Genomic DNA, 26,060 nt, shown 5'->3' with positions numbered 1-26,060 from the left:
TGGGCAGGCTTCCCACTGCCTGTTCTGCGAATTTTATTTTTTATGATTCTAACCCTCCAATAGAATGATTCTATTCAAGGCAGGTTTCTCCCCAATGCCATGCCCTGTGGCTGGCAGTCTGATAAAAAGTAAAACTTTCTAACTGGAAAACAGGAAATAAACACAGTTCAAAGAGATCCACTGGGTTATTCGACATGAAACAAGAAGCATTCCCTTCCCCAAAATCCCCAAAGTCTCCCCATTTTGGTTCATCTGTATTGGAACCATGCAACGTGTAGAAAAAATGAAACCAAATGTACAAGCAGATATTACTCCCGCATTCAACGGAAGAGGATCCAAAATTGGTTAAGGAATCCCTTGTGTGGATCCAGTGTTATGTTTTTATCTTATTATTTTATTAACTTTATTTTTTTTACACCAGTGGGGCTTTGGATAATACTTTAAAGCCAAAATAAACCCCATGCTGTTCCTAATTCATCCAGTAATGGTCCATGGCACTTCAGCCAGAAGTTTGTTTCGTGCTCAATGTTTTTAGTTTTGCGTTATTTACTGATTATAAAAGCACGTTATATCTCCAACTCCAGACAACCGTCATCTGTTACTGTGAGTTTGTCCACTTTTTCTTCTCCCAAGATGCACAATCCAGGAACAAGACTCCAGACGTTATTGGTTTGGTATCCTCTCAATGTATATGGCGGGTGCTGCTGAGCGAGCTATGGTGGAAATGTAGCTCTGGTCCCTACTAAGCTCTAAGTTGGTGGTCTCTCTTTGCTCTCGAGATGTCCCATCATAGCCCTTATTTACAAGGAGTGTCTTGTGTGTCTGGCAATATCCAACCATGGGCTGGTCATAGCTGTAGTATGGTAGAGTCTTGATGTGCCGCGGAATCTGTTCATAAACAAAGAATAAAAAAAAATTAGATTTCACGTTGATGATAGGGAATATTTTAGTTATTCTACTATTATTTAATAAATAAGATAAGAAAGGATCCGAGAACAGTAAGGATTTCAATTTTTGCATTACATAGGCAAAATATACCAACAAATCCAGTAAAAGTGGGATTTTCTTTCCCCCAAAAATCACTGTGTTTGGCATGGCTTATATATAGCAGCGTGTAAGATCCAGTTTTATAACGTTGTATTGTACAGGGACATACAATCTATGAAGACAGATGCAAAGTCACTATGAGTCTCTTGGAGATGAGTATACTGCCCTAGTTGGATCCATCACCCACTAGGTGATGAAAACTTGTACAGTTTTCCCCACTACATAGAAAGAGGGTGATGGGGAAATTGCCCAAGGGTTAAATGGGCTTTCTGAATTGGTCCAAGTCAGGGAGTGTTATAAAATAACCAAATAACCTAAATTCAATGGTTTAATCTCCAATCACTCAAGTCTTACCACTCCTGATGTGTTGTTCTTCAGTTACCTAAGCGATGAGGCCAGTTACTGACTGCAGCAGTCAGATAACAGGTGTACAGTACTTAATCCTACAGGACGTGATGGCATTCTGTTCCACTCACCTGACTACTGCAGCGAATCATTGGCCTAAGTGGTCAAGTGATTAAAGAACGGGACCCATCACTGCTTGTCCTGGCGAATGCCACCGAAACAGCAGCACTAGAGTCACTGGTGTAACTTGAAACTTGTTGGCTCCACTGCAAAAGTGCCAATTGGACTCACAATTATTGCAAGTCTTTAATAGTAATGGTCTTTTCACATGAGTCAAAGAGGATTTGGAGACTTAGGTGCAATTGCAACCTCTGCCCCTATTATAGTTATGCTTATGACTACATAGATCAATGTGTGAGTTGAATGGCAAGAGTTGGACAATCTTTTTCATTGAAAGGGTGATGGGGAAAGAAACAGTGGGCCCTTCATAACCCAGCATCATATAGTAGGCCCCGTTTGATCTTTGCGATCAGGCCTCTTCTCCTCTATGTGAACCTACAGTATTGTACTAATTGTAAATTACATATATACCACTTCTAAATGTAGACTATTTTTCTTAAGATGTTGAACACTCCCGATCATGTATTACAACTCACAATGATTCATCTAATTGGAACTACAGTACTTAACAATATATATATATATATATATATATATATATATATAGTGGTGTAGTGACCACTGTGTCCACTAGGGGGCGCTGTGTGGGTGTCCCAGGACAAATGGATAGCCTTGTCCAGAGTGGTAACAGGAGCAGGGTGCTAAAGGATCGTTATGTATCTCAAGTTGGGTGGCCTTGGGATGGAGGCTTGCTTATGTGCTGATCAGCAGTGATACTGCTGAGGCGCTGTTTCAGTGTGTTTGGGAAGTCTCCAGGTAACTGGTGAGATGGGCGGAACTAGTTACCTACAAACCCACCCAGGGGGTGTGTTTAAGAACGCTATTATAAAGTGTGTATGAGTGGTTGAAGGACCTGTGATGAGGCCATAGCCATGTGACCTGGTGTGCGTGGCTACAGACCATATAAGGTGGCCAGGGTAGGTCACATGGTGTAAATGCTGGGACCTGGTTGGTCCGTTTTGGAAGGTCCCGTCTGAGAGAGATGGGGCTGTCTTCCTGACAGCAAGTGAATGCTGTGTTTAATGGCTACACGTGCCTGATAGTTCCCTGGAGGGAATAGACGTCTGCAGCATGGTGAAGGAGCCATGAGGTAAACCCAGAGAGGGGATATAACTGTGAGGCAAAGAGAGCCTGTGTATGGCATAACCTGCGTGACCACAGGGATAACAGAGTGAAGCTCTGTCATGGACGCTATGCTGTTGATATGAACTTTATGTTGCTGGTCATGGTTTATGATGCCTAAATAAACCGCATGGACTGTGATTGTTTTGTGGAAAACCCGTGCCAGATCTGATTATTTTGATGCCAAGTGAGTGTCCACTATCTGAATGACAGCACTACTATACAATATATATATATATATATATATATATATATACTGTATATATATGCAGCTCAGGCAAAAATTAAGAGACCACTTTCAAATGTTCAGTTTGTCGGATTTTTCTCTTTATAGGTATATTTTTGAGTAAAATGTAAATTGATCTTTTATTCTATAAACTTCTGACAACATGTCTCCGAATTTCCAAGCAATACATTTTTGTATTTTTTCTGACAGAAAAATGGTCAAAATTTAAAAAAAACAGTGCTTTTAGACCTCAAATAATGCAAAGAAAACAAATTCATAATCATTTAGAAACAACAATACAAATGTTTTAACTCGGGAAGAGTTCAGAAATCAATACTTTGTGGAATAACCATGATTTTTAAAAACAGCCTTCATGCGTCTTGGCATGCTTTCCACCAGCCTTTCACACTGCTTCTGGCTCACAAACGTAAGCAGTTCTTCTTTGTGTGATGGCTTGTGAATATCCATCATCCTCTTGGTTACATTCCAGAGGTTTTCAATGGGGTTCAGGTCTGGAGAACAGGCTGCCCATGACAGGGTTTTGATGTGGTGGTCTCTTAATTTTTTCTAGAGCTGTATATAATACATATATATATATATATATATATATATATATACTGTTCAAAAAATAAAGGGAACACTAGACACTCTTACTGAGCAGACACATGGATGTTAGTGACCTTCTTATCATTTCTACCTGTTGAATCCATTGGCACAACAGCAGGAGAAATAGAATCACAATCAGTGTTGATTTCACAGACGTGTGACTGACTTGGAGTTACATTTTGTTGTTTAAGTGTTCACTTTGTTTTTTTGAGCAGTATATATATATAGTTAGGCAGTGACCCTGGTTACAGCTAGGGGGCGCTGTATGTGGCATCTCAGGATATGCATGGAGGTGTAATGGTGATAGTGAGACAGTGACCGGCATCATTGTGAATGGCTGGTATGTGTCGCAGAGGAGATCGTCTGCACTGTAAGCCAGCAATGGTGCTCCGGGACTTGTAGTCCTACAAGCTTTGTTTTTGTTTGTTTACCTATAAGGGAGGACTACAGGGTTAGTCGGAGAGCTGGGCGGGACTGACTAACCACACATACACTGCCCACCTATGGGGGTGGTTACAGCTATATAATGTAGTATTGAGTACGGGTATTGAGGTGCGAGACTCGTGGGAGTTTCTCGCAAGTGTGACCTCCGCCTCATAATAATAATAATAATAATTGATAAGGGATTCAAATTTGATTCTGAAAACATTTATGAAAAAGATTTAAAATTTAGGTTGAACTGGTAGGGGTGCTAGAATAAATTTTATCCAAGGCATAGTACTTTCTGGCAGCCTTGAGCACCAGGACACCTGCTGTGTTGCTCGGGATTTTCTGTGACTAAGAAAATCAGTCACCTGAGAATCAGATGTCGGTTTAGTTTATATTCTGCCAATCAATGTTTGTCAGCTATGCAAAGCGTTGCGCGCTCATGTCAGGGTCACACAAGGTAAATTCTACAAATTCTCGTAAAAGCTCAAATGCTACAATATAAGAAATGGAGTTACATAGACTGAAAATAATATGTGCATATTGGTTTAATTTATCAACTTGCAACGATGATCTGGAGAAAAGTAAATAAGATTACCATATAATAAACCTCTTTTTTTTGCAAGATACGATGTAGTTTTGAATTACGCCATTTATTTTACAATGCGAAAAAAATCAAGAAGAAAAATTTTTTCCAAGTGCGGTAAAATGGTTAAAAAAAACCACCCTTTGTCTGTGGTAAAAAAAAATGACCTTGCAATATGATTCTCCAGATCAGAAAGATACGATGATGCCAAACATGTAAAGTTTTACTTTTATTTATTTAAATGGTGAAAAAAAAATGATTTATGTGGCCACTTTTTTATTTTTCCATCGATGCATCTGTGTTTTGATTTATGCACCACCTTAGACTTTGTATGTATTGACCACTTGTTGTTACATTTTTTTTGTGACCAAAAATGGCAAAAATAGTGTTTCAATTCCACTTTATGATTGATAATGTACCGGTTAATTAATGGTATATTTTGATAGCTTGGACTTATGGACATGTCAATGCAAAATATATATTTTTTTTATTTCTCTATTTTCAACTTTGAAAAATGGAGCGTGATTCTAATTTTAATGGAAGGAAAGTGGGGGGTCTACGTTTTATTAATTTTTTTTTAGTCCCTGTAGACCTGGACCAAAGTTGTAGTGAATTACTGCTGTTATAACAACCCCAAAATGTTGGACACACATCCAGCTGAAGTATGCGTTGGCACCCCCTCCACACACACGGGCTAGGTCGTGACCTCTGTGACGGCAATCATTGCGTTCCTGCCTCGCGCAGTCTCCTTAGGACTACTTTCTGCTCCAAGTTTGTCTATTCAGTGCTCCTCTTTGCACTAAGGCCATCTCTTCAGTAATCCTCTCTGCCGTCAAGTTGAAACCTCAGTATTTCTCTCTGCCCTAAGCCCATCGACTCAGCATCTCTCTCTACCCTCAGGCCGTCTCCTAATTGTGCCTCTCTGCCCTCAGGCCATCTACTCGATGTTTCTCTCTACCCTCAAGACATCTCGGCAGTGCTCCTCTCTGCCTCAGGCCATCTCCTTAGTGTTTCTTTCTGCTCTCAGATCATCTCCTCAGCGTTTCTTTCTGTCCTCAGGCCATCTACTCAGCTCAGTGTTTTTCGCTGCCCTCAGGTCATCTACTGAGTCCTCCTCTCTGCCTCAGGCCTTCTCCTCAGCATTTCTTTCTGCTCTCAGGGCATCTCAGTGTTCCTCTCTGCCTCAGGCCGTCTCCTCAGTGTTCCTCTCTGCCTCAGGCCATCTCCTCAGTGTTCCTCTCTGCCCCAGGCTGTCTCCTCCACATTTCTTTCTGCTCTCAGGCCATCTCCTCAGTGTTCCTCTCTGCCCCAGGCTGTCTCCTCTTTCTGCTCTCAGGACATCTCCTCTGTGTTGTTTTCTGTCCTCAAACCAAGAGGAGAACCCAACAAAGAAAATAATGAATAAAGGTCAAAAGGAAAGGTATCAACAAATAAAGGGAATGTGAAACAGGATATTATGTATTAAAACACTTTTTATTATAAATACATGGTGAAGTGGTGGCACAGAAAACAAGGGATGCCTGAGCATATAAACAGCAAGAAATAAGAACGTTTTAAATTATGCAACAAATTACAAGTGGTAAAAACAAGGAATTGGGTAAGAAAAGCAATACAAAAAGAGGTACTGGAATGAAGGCCAGGTAAGTGGTATATATATGAAGAAGTATATTATGTATTATGGATTAATAAATATTTAGATTAGCGTGCACATTGTGTGAAATTCTGAGGTGTAATGGACTCAAGGTCCATATGTATTATGTATTATGGAGACATCCAATGATAATACAATAAGAGGGAACAGACCAAGGTATCCAGAGAGCAAATTCTAAAGTTTTAGAGTGCTTAAGTCTAAGTAAAATAGTATTAGCACCAAAATAAGTGAGGTACCACAGGGCTCTGTTCAGAGCCCTGTAATGCTCAACATCTTTTTCAATGATTTAGATGAAGGAATTGAGGGTACACTGATTAAATTTGCCGATAGCACAAGATTAGGAGGGATAGCTAATACTAGGGAAGAGAAAGTGAGGATTCAAAAAGATATAAATAAACTGGAGCAGTGGGCAGCAACTAAAAAAATGGTTTTTAACAGGGAAAAATGCAAAGTACTACATCTGGGCAATAAAAATGAAAAAAGCATATACAGAATGGGAGGAATAGGCCTAAGCAACAGCACATGTGAAAAAGACTTGGGTATACTAATAGATCACAGACTGAATATGAGTCAACAGTGTGATGCAGCAGCAAAAAAGGCAAATGCAATTCTAGGATGTATTAACAGAAGCATACAGTCTAGATCACGTGAAGTCATTATTGCCTTCTAATCCTCTTTGGTCAGACCTCATCTGGAATACTGTGTCCAGTTTTGGGCTCCACATTTTAAAAAAGACATCAACAAACTGGAGCAAGTTCAGAGAAGAGCGACCAGAATGGTGACCGGTCTGCAAACCAAATTTGGAACGTCACAATGAGGACGAGGGACAGAGAGGAGCATCTTAAAAGGGGCTATCTTCATAGTTAACTCATTAAAGGGGGTTTTCTCTTTCTGTACAAGAAAAGTGTGCCCACATAAAATATGAATGGTAAAAAAAATACAAAAATATGAATAATACCAATAACAGTTTCTTTTTTCTAAATTTGCATCAAAATTAAAATTCATAAGTACTCCAAAAGAGAGCTCAAAACATAAAATGTTTCCTGCATAAGAAAGTGCTCATAAGGTCATGACAGTGAAAAAAAAATAATAAACTCAGTATTACTCACCTTCCATTGCTGTTCGCTGTGGTTCTTTACAGGCTTCAATAGTGATGCCAATCCTCAATGCTTGTTACCACTGCAGCCAAACACTGGCTCAGCAGTGATGCCATGTAAATTACATGAGCCCGTGATCCCAGTAATTGGCTGCTGTGGTCACTTATTCTGTACACGTGACCATTGTAGTTTTTAAAAAATTCCCTGGGGAATTAATGTCTTTTTGCTACTTAAAATTTTTTTTTTGCAATTCGGTTTCTTAAAAAAAATTGCACCATTTGCCTTCTATATCCTCTGTATTGCAAAGTCTATTGCTGGCTGCAGAATGAGTTAAATGAGAATTAGTCAGTCAGAGCAGTATGAAGGTCTGACAAGGAGTTTGTAATTAAAATAAAAGCAAAGCCACAATGAGGGGAATTAGAATTCCCCCACAAAAATTCAAAATTTCACACAGCAAGAAAAGGGACAGTAACATTTCACTGCCCAGGTTTCAGAACGATTGCACCCTCCGGATGCAGCAAACGCGTATAGTAAAGATGGCGGCAACAGAGGTGCAAAATACTGATGAGATAACCACTCACAACCTATCAGTTCGTGGAGGGGGTGATTGCTTAGTATTAACTCCTTCCCAACATGAGCCGTGTGTATACTGCTTTGCAGGAGCTGTGGTTCTGCTTCCCACGCTGCATCGCGCGGTGACTGAGGTAAGATGGCTTCTGCCTCTGACAGCAGGACACTCTATACCACCCCCCCACACATTGGCGATCGCTGATCAGTTCTGACCAGGCAATCACAGCAATGTCAAAATAGTTATGAAAAAAAAAAGAATGTGACATGCTGTAATTGGTGTTGTCACAGAGTTGGAACACAGAGCGGTTATATATCGCCTGTGTTACCTGAGAGAGAGAAATTCATTGATAGCCAGTGCAATTCTCCTGTGATCAGTGCTGAGTCTCCTGCCTCCGGCGATCTTTGCTGTGTGCTGGCTGCTGTGTGACCGACCAGTGATCACAGCAGAAGCAGAGGTTCTCCAGTCCCTGTTCCAGTCCCCACCCACTCCCAATTGTATTTTTGGCACACGTTTTGCGATGCATCCTGCACTGAGCATTTATGCTCTTCCCATGGCTGCAGCACTCTGATCAGTGTCGCTGCTGATCAGAGACTGCACCAAGGGATATCAGATTTTTTTTTTATAAGAAAACAAAATAATAGTAGTTAGTACAGTGTAATATCATAGGTAGGGAGGTAGTGCATTTGAGTAGTGGACATCGCAGTGTTAGTGACGTACGATTTTCTCTTGCAAAAAAAGAATAGTAAGTAACGAGTAGCTTTATAGGTGGGGCTTTAGTGTAGTGAATGTCACTGTAATTTTTTTCCTCTACTTTTTATAATGAATAGTACCATTTGCACAAGCCCCACACAATACACATGTAAAAGCACCACCTACACAGACATACCCAGTGTTTTGAATAATAAAATAAAAATGGCCCATTTGTTAAGCAGACGCTATTCACCAAAGGAGTCATACGCTTTCCTATCCTCCGACACAGATTCAGGCACTGGTGAAGATCCCACATTCCTCTATTTCTCATCCTCCTCCTCATGTAGTGAAAAGATACAATTGGTAATTGTCAGACTTGTCCTGAGAAACCTGGTCTTTGCATGAAGGATTGTTTCGAAGAGTACCACACATCCACAAATTAATATCATTTGTTTTTATCCTATTGACACGACACAAGAAAAGTCAAACGGTGCTCCTTCCCTTCCGAGGACTGCCGTGCCCCCAAACAGTAGCTTTCCCCCACACAAGGGGTATCAGCGTACTCAAGAGATATTGCACAACTATTTTTGGGGTCCATTTTCTCCTGATACCTTTGGAAAGATAAAAAAAATGGGAATCAAATATATCACGGCTCAACGTTATAAATTTTTGTGAAGCAACTGGTGGCTTAAGGTGCTTACCACACTCATTTATATAAGTTCCTTGAAGGGTCTAGTTTCCAAAATGGGGTCACTTGTGGGGGGTTTCCACTATTTAGGCAGATCAGGGGCTCTCAATTTCAGAAAATTTTGCATTCAAAAAGACAAACGGCGCTCCTTCCCTTTTGAACCTTGCGCCTAACAGTGGCTTTCCCACCAAATACAGGGTATTGGTGCACGCAGAAGAAATTGCGCAACAGATTTTGGGGACCATTTTCTCCTATTGCCCTTGTGAAAATAAAAAATATTGGGTCTAAAATAAAATTTTTGTGAAAAAAGTTAAATGTTCATTTTTTTTCCTTCAATTCCTGTGAAGCACCTGATGGGTTACTATGCTTCTTGAATGAGGTTTTGAGCAAAGTTGAGCAAATTTGTTCGGATTCAGTTCCGAATATGATTGGCATCGAATATTGTTTTTGCAATATTCATCGAACACAGCCGAACGCCGTTAGGGTCAATGGGAGTAGAAATTAACAAATATTTTCAGAACCAATCATAAAACATACATCCGTCACAAATAGTGTAACAATATGGCACGAATATGGCAAATTCAGATTTGGCGAACAAATTCGCTCAGCTCTAGTTTTGAGCACCTTGAGGGGTGCAGTTTTTAGAATGGTGTCACTGTTGGGTGTTTTATGTAATATAGACCCTTCAAACACTCTTCAAATGTGATGTGGCCCTTTAAAAAAAGTTTTTGAAAATTTTGTTGGAAAAATGAGACATCGCTGGTCAACTTAAAACCCTTATAACCTCCTAATGAAAAAAAAAATATAGTTCAAAAATTGTGCTGATGTAAGCAGACATGTGGGACATGTTATTTATTAACTATTTTGGGCGATATGACTCTCTGCTTTAAAGGCATAAAAAGGAAAAGTTTGAAAATTGCAAAATTTTCAAAATTTTCTACAAATTTCTGATATTTTCACATACGGTATAAATAGTCAAAGTCATATTGAACAAATTTTACCACTATCATGAAGTACAATATGTCACGAGAAAACAATGTCAGAATCACCGGGATCCGTTGAACCGTTCTTCAGATATGACCTCATAAAGTGCCAGTTGTCAGAATTGAAAAAATTGGCCCGGTCAGGAAGGTGAAAACAGGCTTCAGGGTGAAGGGGTTAAAATTGCACACAGAAAAAGCTTGTATAGGGGGCTGGTCACAAACAGGTAGTGAAAAGTGTCTGGATTACAGCCTATTTTATTATTGACCTCCATACTATTAGGTTAGGCGGGCAGTCCAGCACTAAATAAGTGCACCCCATGAAGACAGACAGCCCAATTTACAAGGCCAATGTAAATGGGCCTGGCTGCACCCTGAATATATATATTTTTTTGTCTCTCAGCTGATTTATGAATAAAGACCACATCAAAAGTGAATGTGATGAAAGGCAAGGATTCTGTAACAGCAGAACAGTGCAACATTTTTAATGAAACTCAAATGCAAAAATTTTATTTATTTCGAAAACCACACATCATTAAAGTTGGAATAAATCTGCTGCTATATAGTCCTCCATATTGAGAGACTTGGTAGATCGTCAGCAGATAAAACAGTCATTTTATCAGCCCAGTAATTTATACATTTGCTGGAATCAGTGTCTCTCACCCTACATCATGCTGCTCGCAGATAAAGTTACAAAAACTTAGTGAAGACTCCCTTAAAGTAGAAAAACAAATAAAACAAATTGTTCCCCAAAAGTGGAAACCCATTTCAATATGCCTACTGACCTCTCTAAAGAGGATATATGCATATTTAACCCCTTCACTACCAAGGGTGGTTTGCACGTTAACTCCCAGGCCAATTTTTACAATTCTGACCACTGTCCCTTTATGAGGTCATAACTCTGAAACGCTTCATTGGATCCCAGTGATTCTGACATTGTTTTCTCGAGACATATTGTACTTCATGTTAGTGGTAAAATTTCATTCATATAACTTGCGTTTATTTGTGAAAAAAATGGAAATTTGATGAAAATTTTGAAAATTTTGCAATTTTCCAACTTTGAATTTATATGCCCTTAAATCACAGAGATACGGCACACAAAAAACTTAGTAAGTAACATTTCCCACATGTTTACTTTACATCAGCACAATTGTGGAATCAAAATTTTTTGCTTGTTAAAACGTTATAAGGGTTAAAAGTTGACCAGCGATTTCTCATTTTTACAACACCATTTTATTTTTACGACCACATCACATTTGAAGCCACTTTGAGGGGTCTATATGATAGAAAATACCCAAAAGTGACACCATTCTAAAACTGTACCCCTCAAGGTGCTCAAAACTACATTCAAGAAGTTTATTAACCCTCCAGGTGCTTCACAGGAATTTTTTGAATATTTAAAAAAAATGAACATTTAACTTTTTTTCACCAAAAAAAATTTCAGGTTCAATTTTTTTTATTTTACCAAGGGTAACAGGAGAAATTGGACTGGAAAAGTTATTGTGCAATTTGTCCTGAGTACGCTGATACCTGATATGTGGGGGGAACCACTGTTTCGGTGCATGGCAGAGCTCAGAAGGGAAGGAGCGCCGTTTGACTTTTTCAATGCAAAATTGGCTGGAATTCAGATTGGACGCCATGTCACGTTTTGCAGAGCCCCTGATGTACCTAAACAGTGGAAACCCCCCACAAGTGACCCCATTTTGGAAACTAGACCCCCCAAAGAGCTTATCTTTCTTTTTAAACTTTATTAGGTTGTCCCATGGGGGACATCACTGTCTTGTGACAGATCGCTGATCTGTCACAGGCATAGACACAGACTTCCTCATGCCTGAGCTTTGCAGGCATTGAGGAAGTCAGCTCCCTACAGGCCCCCGAAGGTCCCCGTCGCCATCTTGGATCCGGGGACCTGTAGGGAAGAGACCCCCGCAGCAGCGCTGCACATTGCGCTGCGGTGGGGGGCTCAGGGAAGCACGGAGGGTGCCCCCTCCCTGCCGATGCTTCCCTTTAACCCCCGGTGCACCGCGATCGTGTTTCATCGCGGTGTGCAAGGGGTTAACGTGTCGGGGGCAGTCCGTGACCGGTGTCAGCCTTGATAATCAGCTGACACCCGGTCGCGATCAGCGGCGCTCACCATGTGGGCGCCGCTGATCGCGCTAGACGTAATATTCCGTCCATGGTACTTAGGGCCCAGGTCACACGAACGGAATATTACGTCTAATGAAGGAAAGGGGTTAAATTCCAAGATGAGCATAGCATGGCCTATATGTCTCCCTTGGCCAGCGTGGTACTCTCCACGGGAACACACTTTATGCCCTTAGACCTCACCCAGCCAAATCAGATATCTTGCTTTACACTGATGAGGAGCAAACGCCCAGAAACTTATGTCTGTAAATGGAGTTTCTAGTTTGGCTTTTTATCCTAAATCATGCGGTAAGGCCCATTGAAGGGTCAACATTGACTTCTAAAGGAAATCTATAAGAAATTTTTCCTACGTAATCTCAGGATAGCCTAAGGTAGGGGCTGAGACACAGATTTCAGGGATGTGTCACTTATTAGGCTGTGTGCTGTTGTTTCCATATAATGAATGTTTAATCACAAGGAAATTATCACTGCCCGGACTGAGGGTCTCCTGAGCCCTGGTCCGACCACGCCCCCTCTTTTGAGCAGCTCACTGTCGATATAGAGTGTACACTAAAGCTGTAGTGTGGTTGGGAGCAGCTGTCTGAGCTTTGCTGCGTGCTATATGTAAAAACACTGATCGTGTCACAACTGCTGCACCCAGTAAACTAAGTGATACATCGTTGAAATCAGGGTCTCTTTTCCTACATTATGTTGCTCTCAGATTAAATAGAAAAAAACCTGCTGACAGATTCCCTTTAAGGTTGCCACTTCCAACAGGAGGGATACATTTTCAGAAAGATTTTTAGGGACGTCCAATGCTCTTAGTGAGTGGGAGATGCAGACCACTAAACAATGTACAGAGCTGCTCATATTGCCACCGCCGGAGCACATATCAGCTGTTCAGTGGGTAGTCAGGTGTTGGATCCCCTGATGTGTCCATAGGTTCTGGACAACCCCTTTAACTTTTTAAGTAATTATTTGAATGTTCCCGAAATTGTGCAAAACGTTTTAGCTAATTTTATGTTGGCACAATCCTATACAAAAGTTCTTCCAAATTGGACTTAATTGTCATTCTGAAGCTTCCTAGCTGACATGTTTAATTGTGGTACTCAGACAGAAATTAAAATGTTGCGTACCGAAGCTGAAATTAATAAAATATAGAGTATGTTATTGACATTAATGACAAACCAAAAAGATAATAGCAATTAATAAAGCGACACTGCATGAATTTCAACTTGTATCCACACGTTTTCCCCTTTGGCTTTGATACTTATATCATACAGTGGGATCTTTATTGTTTGCAGTGTGGGAGTCACTGGTTTCATCATAGATTTCTCCATAGAGATACTGTGTATGCAGGTGAAACAAGCAAACGTGAGCCCTCTGGAAAATTGGTGCAATATGTGCCGTTAATGAGGAGAGACTGCCATCTGCTGGCCAGCCAAAATCAAGTGTGCTGGAAGATTTGCAGATCAGGTGACCAGAGAGGGTGACCCTCTGTAAGAACTTCCCTGGTATAAAAGCCCACTGCCCCAAACCACAAGGATATTTGTCACCGGGAAAGAGAGTGGGGCAGACTTGCTCCAGAGACCCCGCTATAACCAACGTGGCAGACCTCAGCAGGGAGTCTGTGCTACCTGGGTGTCGGTCTCCACCTGGCAAGGTCCGGATTCCCCTTAAGATATCCCTGAGTACAGCTTACGCTGGTCAGAGCCGAAATCTGCACCCTGCACTGATCAAGCCTCCAAGGTCGGACTACGCCTTTTAAGAGTTAAGGCCCAGTCCTTTCTGCCCTGAACCTGAGAGATTTTTACCGCCAGTCAAACTGAGAAGAGCCGTGTGACGACTGCATCAGGAGAGGCGTGCCTGTGAGAGAGGAGGACCATCACTTCCAGCTATCTTCTACGGTACCAGGATCAGCTGGGACTAGGATCCGAGGTTGGGACGGGTTCAGTTGGTGCATGGGAGGCTCAATAGGTTTTAATATACTATGTCAGGAAGAGACTTGCAGCCAGGTATGGACTGGGGCTAAAATTCATCCCTGGCATTTGAAATCACACGGGCCCACGTTGTCCCCAAGCACCAGATGGGATATATTACTAATATTACCCTGGATGGAGGAAAGCAAGATTTACTGCAAGACTAATATATCTAATGAAACCTCTGTCACATCTCTTAACAGTATGGGGGTCTTCTTGAGAACACCGATCCTGCTAACAACATAGCAGACAAGGCGGCCAGTCCGGCCCTGCTTGCGGCCTAGCGGGAAAACCCAGTGACCCCCGCTAGAGCCAGAGCTTCAAGTGAGAACTAACATGGTGATTCCCAAGACTGGGTGCACCGCTAACGTTAAGTACTGAGAGACTTGTAGCTTGTTCATAACCTGGAAGAATCCTCTCGATTTTTAAATTGCATATCTACTAACCCTAATTATTGTATAAAAATACCAATATATCAACCCCTGGCTGTTTCTGCCTCGTGATCTCTGTATGCTGCATCCAGGCACTGGCATTACACAGGTTTTATATCACGCTACTTAGATAATACACAAGTTTTCTATTTTATGCGTGTTCTTCTCGGAGTATGAAACCCTCTGCCCTATCACAATCCTGCCTGTTACTAAATGCATAGAAAACGTTCTTATCTGTTCTCAGCAGATTTTGCTAAATTAGCAAATTCCTTCTATGCAGTCAGTGGGAAATAGTCACTTAATAGGAATTGACAACATATTAAAAAAACATTCAGATTTGTGCAAATATTTATGGAAGTTTGCATCTTAGGACTTGAAAACTGTGGAGGTAAAAATTAAGTTTAAATTATGTATGTAAATATGTGACAATTTGCTGCAGATTCAAGTCTCTAAATATCTTTATGGGGCCAGGGATATTTTCTGATTTAAAGATCAAGTTCCTTTGCTTAGATATTGGTTTATATTAAAAACTAGATGGAGGCCCGATGTGCCGATGGCGCAGACTTTGCGTTGTGCCTTTGCTGCTTTCCTTTCATCGTCATTGGCGTACTTTTTAGGAGGAGCCATGTTGGCGTTGATATTTGGTTTTTAAAGGGGTTTTTCCATGAACAAAAGTTAATTTTAAAAGTTCATTTTAACCCCTTTCTGACATCAGACGTACTATCCCGTCCATGGGACCCGGGCCCCTATGCCCATGGACGGGATAATACGTCTAGCCCGATCAGTGGCGCCCACGTGGTGAGCGCCGCTGATCGCAGCCGGGTGTCAACTGATTATCACAGCTGACACCCGGCACTATGTGTCAGGGGCGGTCACGGACCGCCCCGACACGTTAACCCCTTGCTCACCGCGATCAAACACGATCGCGGTGTACCGGGGGTTAAAGGGAAGCATCGGCAGGGAAGGGGCTCCCTTCGTGCTTCCCTGAGCCCCCCACAGCAGGCAAGGAGGAAGCCTTGTGCAGTGCCTGTGACAGATCGCTGATCTGTCACAGTGATCTGTGATATGACAGATCAGCGATCTGTCACAGGACAGTGATGTCCCCCCTGGGACAACCTAATAAAGTTTTTTAAAAAAAAGTGTAAAAATAATTTTAAAAAAATCGCTAAATAAATTAAAAAAAAAAAAAATTCCCGAATAAATTCACTTTTTGGAAATAAAAAAAACAAAGCAATAAAAGTACACATATTTGGTATCGCCGCGTCCGTAACAACCTGCCCTATAAAACTGTCCCATTAGTTAACCCCTTAAAAATAAAAATAAAAAACGAAGCAAAAAATAATGATTTGTTATCATACCGCCGAACAAAAAGTGCAATAACGCGCAATCAAAAAGACACATATAAATATCCATGGTACCGCTGAAAACGTCATCTTGTCCCGCAAAAAACGAGCCACCATACAGCATCATCAGAGAAAAAATAAAAAAGTTATAGCTCGCAGAATAAAGCGATGCAAAAATAATTATCTTTTATATAAAATTGTTTTTATTGCATAAAACCGCCAAAACATAAAAAGAGACATAAATGAGGTATCGCTGTAACCGTACTGACCCGAAAAATAAAACCGCTTTATCAATTTTAACGCACGCGGAACAGTGTAAACGCACCCCCCAAAAGAAATTCATAAAACGCTGGTTTTTGTTCATTCTGCGTCCCAAAAATCGGAATAAAAAGCGATCAAAAAAGTCACGTGCCCGAACTTGATACCAATAAAAACGTCAACTCGTCCCGTAAAAAATAAGACCTCACATGACTCAGTGGTTCAAAATACGGAAAAATTATAGCTCTCAATATGTGGCGATGCAAAAACTATTTTTACAATAAAAAGCGTCTTTTAGCGTGTGACAGCTGCCAAAAATAAAAACCGCCATAAATAGTAAATCAAACCCCCCGTTATCACCCCCTTAGTTAGCGAAAAATAATAAAATTAAAAAAATGTATTTATTTCTATTTTCCCATTAGGGTTAGGGTTAGGGCTAGGGTTAGGGCTAGGGCTAGGGTTAGGGCTGAGCTAGGGTTAGGGGTGTGTTGGGGTTAGGGTTGGAGTTAGAATTGGGGGTTTCCACTGTTTTGGCACATCAGGTGCTCTCCAAACGCAACATGGCGTCTGATCTCAATTCCAGCCAATTCTGTGATGAAAAAGTCAAATGGTGCTCCTTCCCTTCCAAGCTCTGCCATGCGCCCAAACAGTGTTTTACCCCCACATATGGGGTATCAGCCTACTCAGGACAAATTGCAAAACAACTTTTGGGGTCCTATTTCTCCTGTTGCCCTTAGGAAAGTAAAAAATTGGGGGCAAAAATATCATTTTTGTGGGAAAAAAATACGATTTTTTTATTTTCATGCCCGGGCGTTATAAACTTCTGTGAAGCCCTTGGGGGGTTCAAAGTGCTCACCACACATCTAGATAAGTTCCTTAGGGGGTCTAGTTTCCAAAATGGTGTCATTTGTGGGGTGTTTCCACTGTTTAGGTACATTAGGGGCTCTCCAAAGGCAACATGACACCCGCAGACCATTTCATCAAAGTCTGCATTCTAAAACATCACTACTTCCCTTCCGAGCCCCGACGTGTGCCCATGCAGTAGTTTTCTTCCACATATGGGGTATCAGTGTACTCAGAACAAATTGGACAACTTTTGGGGTCCATTTTCTTCTGGTACCCTTGGGAAAATAAAAAACATGGGGACTAAGTGATCATGTTTGTGGAAAAAATACGATTTTTTTATTTTCACGCCCGGGCGTTATAAACTTCTGTGAAGCACTGGGGGAGTTCAAAGTGCTCACCACACATCTAGATAAGTTCCTGAGGGGGTCTAGTTTCGAAAATGGGGTCACTTGTGGGGGGATTCCACTGTTTAAGTACATCAGGGGCTTTCCAAACGCGACATGGTGTCCGATCTCAATTCCAGCCAAAAAAGTCAAATGGCGCTGCTTCCCTTCCAAGCTCTGCCATGCGCCCAAATAGTGGTTTACCCCCACATATGGGGTTTCAGCGTACACAGGAAAAATTGCACAATAACTTTTTTGGGTCCTGTTACCCTTGGGAAAGTAAGAATTGAGGGTGAAAAGATCATTTTTGTGGAAAAAATATGATTTTATAATTGTACGGCTGTACGTTATAAACTTCTGTGAAGCCCTTGGGGGTTCAAAGTTCTCACCAAACATCTAGATAAATTCCTTGGGGGGTCTAGTTTCCAAAATGGTGTCATTTGTGGGGGGTTTCGACTGTTTTGGCACATCAGGGGCTTTCCAAACGCGACATGGTGTCCGATCTCAATTCCAGCCAAAAAAGTCAAATGGCGCTGCTTCCCATCCGAGCTCTGCAATGCACCCAAATAGTGGTTTACCCCCACATATGGGGTATCATCGTACTCAGGACAAATTGCACAATGACTTTTAGTGTCCTGTTACCCTTGGGAAAGTAGGAATTGAGGGTGAAAAGATCATTTTTGTGGAAAAAATATGATTTTATAATTGTACGGCTGTATGTTATAAACTTCTGTGAAGCCCTTGGGGGTTCAAAGTTCTCACCAAACATCTAGATAAGTTCCTTGGGGGTCTAGTTTCCAAAATGATGTCATTTGTGGGGGGTTTCCACTGTTTTGGTACATCAGGGGCTTTCCAAATGCGACATGGTGTTCGATCAGAATTCCAGCCAATTTTGCATTGAAAAAGTCAAACGGCGCTCCTTCCCTTCTGAGCTCTGCCATGCGCCGAAACAGTGGTTACCCCCCACATATCAGGTATCAGCGTACTCAGAACAAATTGCACAATAACTTTTCCAGTCTAATTTCTCCTTTTACCCTTGGTAAAATAAAAAAAATTGAACCTGAAATATTTTTTTTGTGAAAAAAAGTTAAATGTTCATTTTTTTTAAATATTCAAAAAATTCCTGTGAAGCACCTGGAGGGTTAATAAACTTTTTGAATGTGGTTTTGAGCACCTTGAGGGGTGCAGTTTTTAGAATGGTATCGCTTTTGGGTATTTTCTATCATATAGACCCCTCAAAGTGGCTTCAAATGTGATGTGGTCCCTAAAACTAAAATGGTGTTGTAAAAATGAGAAATCACTGGTCAACTTTTAACCCTTATAACTTCTTAACAAACAAAAATTTTGGTTCCAAAATTGTGCTGATGTAAAGTAAACATGTGGGAAATGTTACTTATTAAGTTTTTTGTGTGCCGTATCTCTGTGATTTAAGGGCATAAAAATTCAAAGTTGGAAAATTGTGAAATGTTCTAAATTTTCGCCAAATTTCTGTTTTTTTCACAAATAAACATAAGTTATATGAATGAAATTTTATCACTAACATGAAGTACAATATGTCCCGAGAAAACAGTGTCAGAATCACCAGGATCCATGGAAGCGTTTCAGAGTTATTACCTCATAAAGGGACAGTGGTCAGAATTGTAAAAATTGGCCCGGTCATGAACGTGCAAACCACCCTTGGGGGTAAAGGGGTTAAAAATTGTATGTGTTTGACCATGTACGGAGCATACCACAGCTCCTGGGCAGGGAAGGAAGCAAAAGACAATACTGACATTACAGCAGGAGATCGCAGAGGATACATTTTGTGAGGTAAACTATTGTTTAAAAATAGGCAGTGAAATATTTTACCTCATAAAATGAATCCTCTGTGATCCCCTGCTGTAATGTCAGTATTGTCTTTTGCTTCCTCCCCTGCCTAGGAGATGTGGCATGCTCCGTACACAGTCAGAAACAGACAATTTTTGCAATGAACTTTCATTCATGGGAAAACCCCTTTAATGTGACCATCTTCCTCTGCCTATAGACATGTTGCACATCTGCTGCTGGGATAACCCAAATGATTCACTGTGCCTGCGCGGAATTCGCGCAGGTGCAGTAAATCACACCGCCGCCATGTTTGTGCAAACAGATAGCAGCGGTCACATTAAAAATACGCATGCGCTTCTCCTGTACAAAGATGGCGGTGGTCAGTGAATCATTCGGCTGATCCCGGCGGCGTGTTCGCGACGGTGTTCCGCTGGTGGTACCGCACAAGAGGCTGCGTACAGCGTATACAGTGTGTGTGCGTCTGTGGTGCATACGGCATATACAGAGTGTGTGTGTGGTGCGTACGGCAAATACAGTGTGTGTTTTTGTGTATGTGTGGTGCATACGGCGTATAAAGTGTGTGTGTGCATGTGCGGGACGACGGTGTTCCGCTGGTGGTACCGTGCAAGAGGCTGTGTACGACGTATACAGTGTGTGTGCATCTGTGGTGCATACGGCATATACAGTGTCTGTGTGTGTGTGTGTATGGTGCCTACGGCAAATACAGTGTGTGTGTATGTGTGGTGCGTACGGCGTATACAGTGTGTGTGTGTATGTGTGGGGCGACGGTGTTCCGCTGGTGGTACCGCGCAAGAGGTTGGTACCACCAGCAGTTTCCATATTGAGACACCCATTACTTGGGTGTCCCAATATGGCGGTCGGTGAACTTCCTCCGCTTGGAATTCTGGAATCCGAACACATCTGGACGGAACAGGATGTGAAGACATTACAAGGTAAGTATATATTAAGATGATTGTTCACCAGATTGAAATTGGCCAACTTCGTCCTCCCCTGGGTATGATGTTTTTTCTGTTTTTGGTTTATTTTTTAAATCCGCCATATGGTTCCAGAGTTATGGGCCTATTTATTTCATTTTTATGGTTTGTACCAAAGGCGCACGGCTCACAGGATTCTCTGTGGTCGTGTCTTTATGCCATATTGCTATTCTACAAGCCACACCCTCTTGGTATAGATTTAAAAAAATAGCACTAATTAAAAACACCCATATCTCTGGCACAATATGATGAATTAAGAAAAAAAATACTGGGGAAGCAGCAGGAATAAAAGTGTAGCAGAATCTGAGCATTTTTGACACGCCCTTTCTAACATATAGGCTAATGGCAGCCACCACTTTTAGGAGCTTAGGTGCTGCAAAATAAGAACACGTTGGTTAACAATAGCCGTCACCTGATTCATGCTGCCCAAACAGCGGACAACATGAACCAGAATCTGGCTGTGTGATTGCAGCCAAGTATATTTTTCTCTGAAATGCTCTAGCGGTTTAGAATAAAGTAACCATCAGGGACCATAGCCGGAGAGGAGACTAGAACAGATGACGCTTCTCAGCACCGCTCCAGGTGATTGACAGGATCCTTAAAGTATATGTTCTCTGAAACGCTATGGCAGAAAATGCTGCCCGTAATTTGAGCAGCATGAATAAGGTGACACGTTCCCTTTAATGTGGCCTTGTTGGAGCATGGTGTCTCAACTATTTGGGATGGGGGATGTTGGAAAAATGCTACACCATACATTAGATTATTTGTAAAATTACTGCTATTAATAATATGGAAGATGCCCGACTAATTCACCTCTCTCCTTCTACTTCTCCATTTCTTCCCTCTGTAGATCTCTTAACTGGCTCTGAATGATCCAATGACTAACACTGACCTACAAAGCCGTCCAGAATTTGTCTCCTCCATATACTTCCTAACAAATCTCCTAATATCTTCCCAACTGTAATCTCTGGTCCTTCCAAGACGCTCTCCTTTCCTCCATACTCATACTTTCCTCACCCAATTGCCTCCAAGATGTCTCCTGAGTATCCCCCATCCTCTGGTTTCTCTGCCCCAAAACGTCCGACTATCCATCACATTCGGAACCTTCAGACGGAACTTGAAAACCCACCTCTTCAAGAAATCTTACAACCTGCAATGACCCCATGCCACCTCACCAACACCGGAGCTGCATCAGCGCCCGAACCTGCTGTTTCCTTCCCCATTCCCCTGTAGGCTGTAAGCCCTCAAGGGCAGGGTCCTCTCCTTTCTGTACCAGTCTGTGATTGTTAGCTGTAATCTGTATTCATATTTTATATGGTAACAGCTTTTTACATGTACATCACCAAGGAACCAATGTAGATCAAAAAATAAAAAAATAATAAATTGCTATAAAACAGAACACAGACAATAAAAGTATCTAGTGCACATCAGTATGGTAAAGAGTCTACCCCATGGCAGGTAAGCAGAGCTCTGAGGATGCCGAGGTATCACTAACACTACATACCTTCACGGCAGTAAATAAATCATTTTCTATTCTACGGTCCAGAATAGCAGCGCGAGCGCCGAGTTCAGTTCATGCAGTCAGAGGCAGAGTTAATGGGGTGAGTGTTTAATTTGAGACATAGATGGTGTCTCATTCATTAATGTAATCTAGCGTGTCTTACGGGCACACTCTGATCCTGCGGCGTTTCATCCGTAGAGCAGCGTTGGCATCAGGATGAAGATCAGTCTCTATTGTGACTGAGGTTATGATTGTGAACAGACAATGCAAAAGGTATGAATGTGCAAAGATGTGTCAGCGGCTGTAGGACAAAGAAGTAAAATATTGTTATTAAATGAGATAGTAGGAAATTATTACCCTACTAATTAGTGTCATATTCAGGACTCCATTGTTCTTTTTGTAAAAGCATTTTAAAAAACCCCTATTGTACAAGGGATTCCCATAATCTTTTTTGTTGGCCCCATTAAACAATCTAGTGATTGGAAAATGTTTTTCCAAATATATTCTCTTATCATTATTGCTTCCATGTGTCTCTCTTGATCCTACAGTTACTCTGTGAAGCTGGTCGTGGGACTTTGATAGATTAAGTCTACTTCCCCCTCTGGAAGTCTCTTCTACTTCTCTTGCAGAAAAAGTCTTCCTAGCTAAATTGCCAAGGTAATATAGAAGCTCTGCCTTAGCCATCAAATTCAGTGTTTCTTTTACCGCCAGAAATGTTTCTCCAGTCCCTGACTGGAGTAGAATTCCTGGCGAGTCACACGTAGGCGCATGCAAATAAGAAGATGTGTCAAAGTCATTAAGGCCACTTTCACACTTCAGGCTTTCGGTATCCGGCATGGTGCGGCGAAAAACCGGACTGCCGGATCCGGCGCCTGTTACAACCAGATCCGGCTTTTTCCCCGTGCTGTTTCATTGGTGCCGCATTGCGCCAGATGGCAATGCGGCGCGTCCGTTTTATTCCGGATCCAGAGAAAATAGCCGGTCCGGCGTCGGGAAAAAACGTTGCATGCAACGTTTTTTCCCAACGCCGGACCGGTTTTTCGCACTGCGCATGCCCGGAAACCTTCTCTGCCTGGAATATATCCGGCAGAAAGAAGGATTCGGTGTCCGCGGTTGCGGATACCGAAAGCCTGAAGTGTGAAAGCGGCCTAAGTGTCATGCACATGTTAAAGCACCACTCCAGCATTTTTTTTATTTTACCGCTGGAGTGGTTCTTTTAATCTAAGGTCCATGCCCCTAGTCATATACTCCCATCAGTCTCCAGTAGTTTGTGACCTGCCGGATGGCTCCAGCGTTTGCTGAGCGAACCGGAGGTCAATTTTCAATGTAAGTCTATGAGATCCTCTTTTTGGCCTTCATTGGCTTGTGATCATTAATTCCAGCTTCCGGACAGTCAGAAGCTGCAGTCACAAGGTGGCGCTGCGGGTCCGGAGAAATGCCGATGGAAGGTCAAGACAACAGCGGGTAAGCACCACTCCAGTGCTGAGAAGAAAAAACAAAACTACTGGAGTGGTGCTTCAATAAATTTGGTGCCTGGTACTCCAGCGAGTACTTCATTAAGACTGATGTGTGCAATGCAATCTTAATGAATCAGCGGCACAGTTGACGCTATACTTTTGCACTTTGGTTATCTAATTCACAGATACAGTTAAAGGAGGACTTCTAGGTAATGAGAAAAACATAAAAAGTGACGGCAGATAAAATTCTAAGACTTTTCTTAAATTTAAATAATTAGTAAATAAGAAGATTTGCCATAGCAATAGAAAGGCACAAATGTGAAATTTTCCCCTCTAGGAGATACCAACAGTAAGCAGAATGGGGTGATTGAATACGGCATCTCCAAAGTAGTGCCTTGCACTCACATCTAGCAGTGTTTGGCCTGTTTCGCCACAATGTCAGCTCGCTGGTCCATAGAATGTAAGCTTTATCATAAATTCTCCAAAAGAGACTTCACTGTAATGAACACTGAGTCAGAAAAACACAAGTCAGGCAAAAAGAGATAGCTGTCAATCACTAGCAAGACCGCCCACTGCACTCATGTATACAAATACAAGGAATTTCAAAGAAGAAAATATACTGTATCTCTTCCCACAAGCCTTCATACCATGCTACTCAGCTTCTCCTGGAAACTATTATGTCCTCAGATCGGACTGCGTGTACCACATGACAGCTTCCCTTTAAGCTCTTTCATTTAAATACTTAAGCAGTCAAGGAGCCTTTAATGATTTAGAAACAAATTGGTTCGTAAGGATATGACTAGGTTCCAGAATAGTCAGGCAATGTCAGTGGGGAGCTAAGAGACGCGACAGACATAATTCATTATTAATATTCAATTTGAAAAACACTTTGCAACAGACATAAAGCCTTAGTTAAGATGGAGCAAGGACAAGAGCGTAATAAGTGCGCACTTTGGATGAGGAAGATTATCAGGTGTGATGGTCTGTCGCTTCTCCCTCACATTCTACTCTCTTATCTCTCACCTCATTGACCAAGAAGGAGTGATATTACCCACTGGCACCCTTCCTTGCTAAGCTGCTTGCTCTGGACCTATTCTTCAAAAGTGCTGAATCCATCAGGACACAACTTCAGGAAGTAGCGGTAAAAAAATTAGAAATGGCTCATTCAAGCAGGAGTATTTACTAGGTAACTATTGGCTTCCATTACATAGTACATTGGCATCCATACATATAAGACACACAACTCTTCAGCCACATACTGTACGTCTCCAGTGTTATCTCCATATTACAAGGCTAGATCCAGTAACTGAACACCCCTCCCCAAAATGTTCTCTACGTGCCACCAGTTCTCTACACTGGAGTATATTTGTCTACATCTGTAGCTGTAACAGAGCTACATCAGGCAGTAAAGGGTTTAATTCACATAATTCTGTTTGTTGATTGCTCCTTTGGGAGTTTCTAACTGATGATTTCTCCATTGTATCCATTCATTTGAAGATTTCAACAGAATTTAATATAGGAAAGTTTGAATTCTAACCTACGTAGTGGTCAACCATGGAACCCCTGAGAGCCAAATGTGATGAAAATGCTCTCAAAAGTACAGGCCTATTCCTAAGATAGTAACTTATCCTCTATCCATTGGATTGATCCAAAAAGTGAAATCACAAGCGATCCTCAAACCAGGGATCTAGAATTGGCCCCATCTTGAATGTAACAAAGCTACACGATTGACCTCCTCTTCCTTCATTGTTTATGGGACTGTCAGAAATGGTTGAGCGCGGAGCTCACCTTTCTCAAAAAGCCACATAGATAATAGAGGTTGAACATGTGCACCTCCACTCTTTTCAAGACGAGGATGCAGAGCTCAGTTTCCTGGTTCCATAACCCAATTCTCTAGATTGCAGGAATTCCCATTGCTCAAAACCTGAACAATCACCAAGTTATCCCCCATCATTTAGGTCAACCAAATGTAATACTATTGCCAGTACCCCTGCATTGTTTTGCTTCATCTTCCATGTAGGGATGCTGGAATACTCACTGCTCCAGCCCCGCTGCTTGGTCCCTGTAAAAGGGTGACTTGTGATTATACCAGGAGAGCACTAGGACCCTGTGGTTGTTGCCTGCTGCAGCTAAGAGCAGGTGCTGCGAGTACCTGGGAAACTGTGTGTGCTGGGGGGTGGGGCCTTGTGTCTGCTGTCTAGAGCTGTAAGGAAAGCTTCAGTAAGAGGAGAGACTGTCCTGAGAAACACTGTGTGTGTGGAGCAGCTTGTGAAAAGAAAAGAGAGTGGACCCTGTAAGAAACTGTTCACTGCCAGCGTGAGTGGAGAGTGTTAACCCCTTTATCTTCAGAGCCTGAGGCCTTGCTTTGGAACAGAGACAGGGGGTTCCAGAGAGCTGTGTGACTGTGGAGCTTTGTGGAGTCCCTGTTGTGGTGAGTTGGGAAGCAATATTGGACAGATATTTTATACAGAATCTTGAGAAAGAAGGCATCTTGAGGCTACAGAACTATAAGTCCCCGGCGTTTGGGCTTGGCATTCGCCAATACGAGGAACCTTGTGTTGCTGCAACTGAATGTCGCCAAAGATTTATGAATGACTGCAGCCGATGCAATCTATATGCCTGAGAGGAGACTCACCTCAGGTTAACGGTACCATAGTCATAGATACCCGGGTATTTCTAGTTAAGCGCTTAAGAACCTTGGATTATATTTGTATGTATTGCT

General features: G+C 41.8%; 1 protein-coding gene across 2 annotated transcripts in view; it reads right to left on the bottom strand.

Annotated features, from left to right (window-relative positions):
• Nucleotides 1-370: 370 nt before the first annotated feature.
• LRRTM4 (leucine rich repeat transmembrane neuronal 4) overlaps nt 371-26,060 on the bottom strand; it is an 867,464-nt gene continuing 841,774 nt past the window's right edge. The window contains exon 3 of one of the 2 annotated variants that reach the window (XM_073559509.1): nt 371-888. In XM_073559509.1, coding sequence (XP_073415610.1) covers nt 664-888 — 225 coding nt within the window. In that variant the 3' untranslated portion in view covers nt 371-663. The remainder of the gene's footprint in view (nt 889-26,060) is intronic. The other variant, XM_073559510.1, reaches the window with a different exon arrangement.

The sequence above is a fragment of the Dendrobates tinctorius genome, unplaced genomic scaffold (assembly GCF_039654945.1).
Source record: "Dendrobates tinctorius isolate UK_male_01 unplaced genomic scaffold, ASM3965494v1 ptg000272l, whole genome shotgun sequence".
NCBI classification, from domain to species: domain Eukaryota; kingdom Metazoa; phylum Chordata; class Amphibia; order Anura; family Dendrobatidae; genus Dendrobates; species Dendrobates tinctorius.
This window is presented reverse-complemented; position numbering and strand designations above follow the sequence as displayed.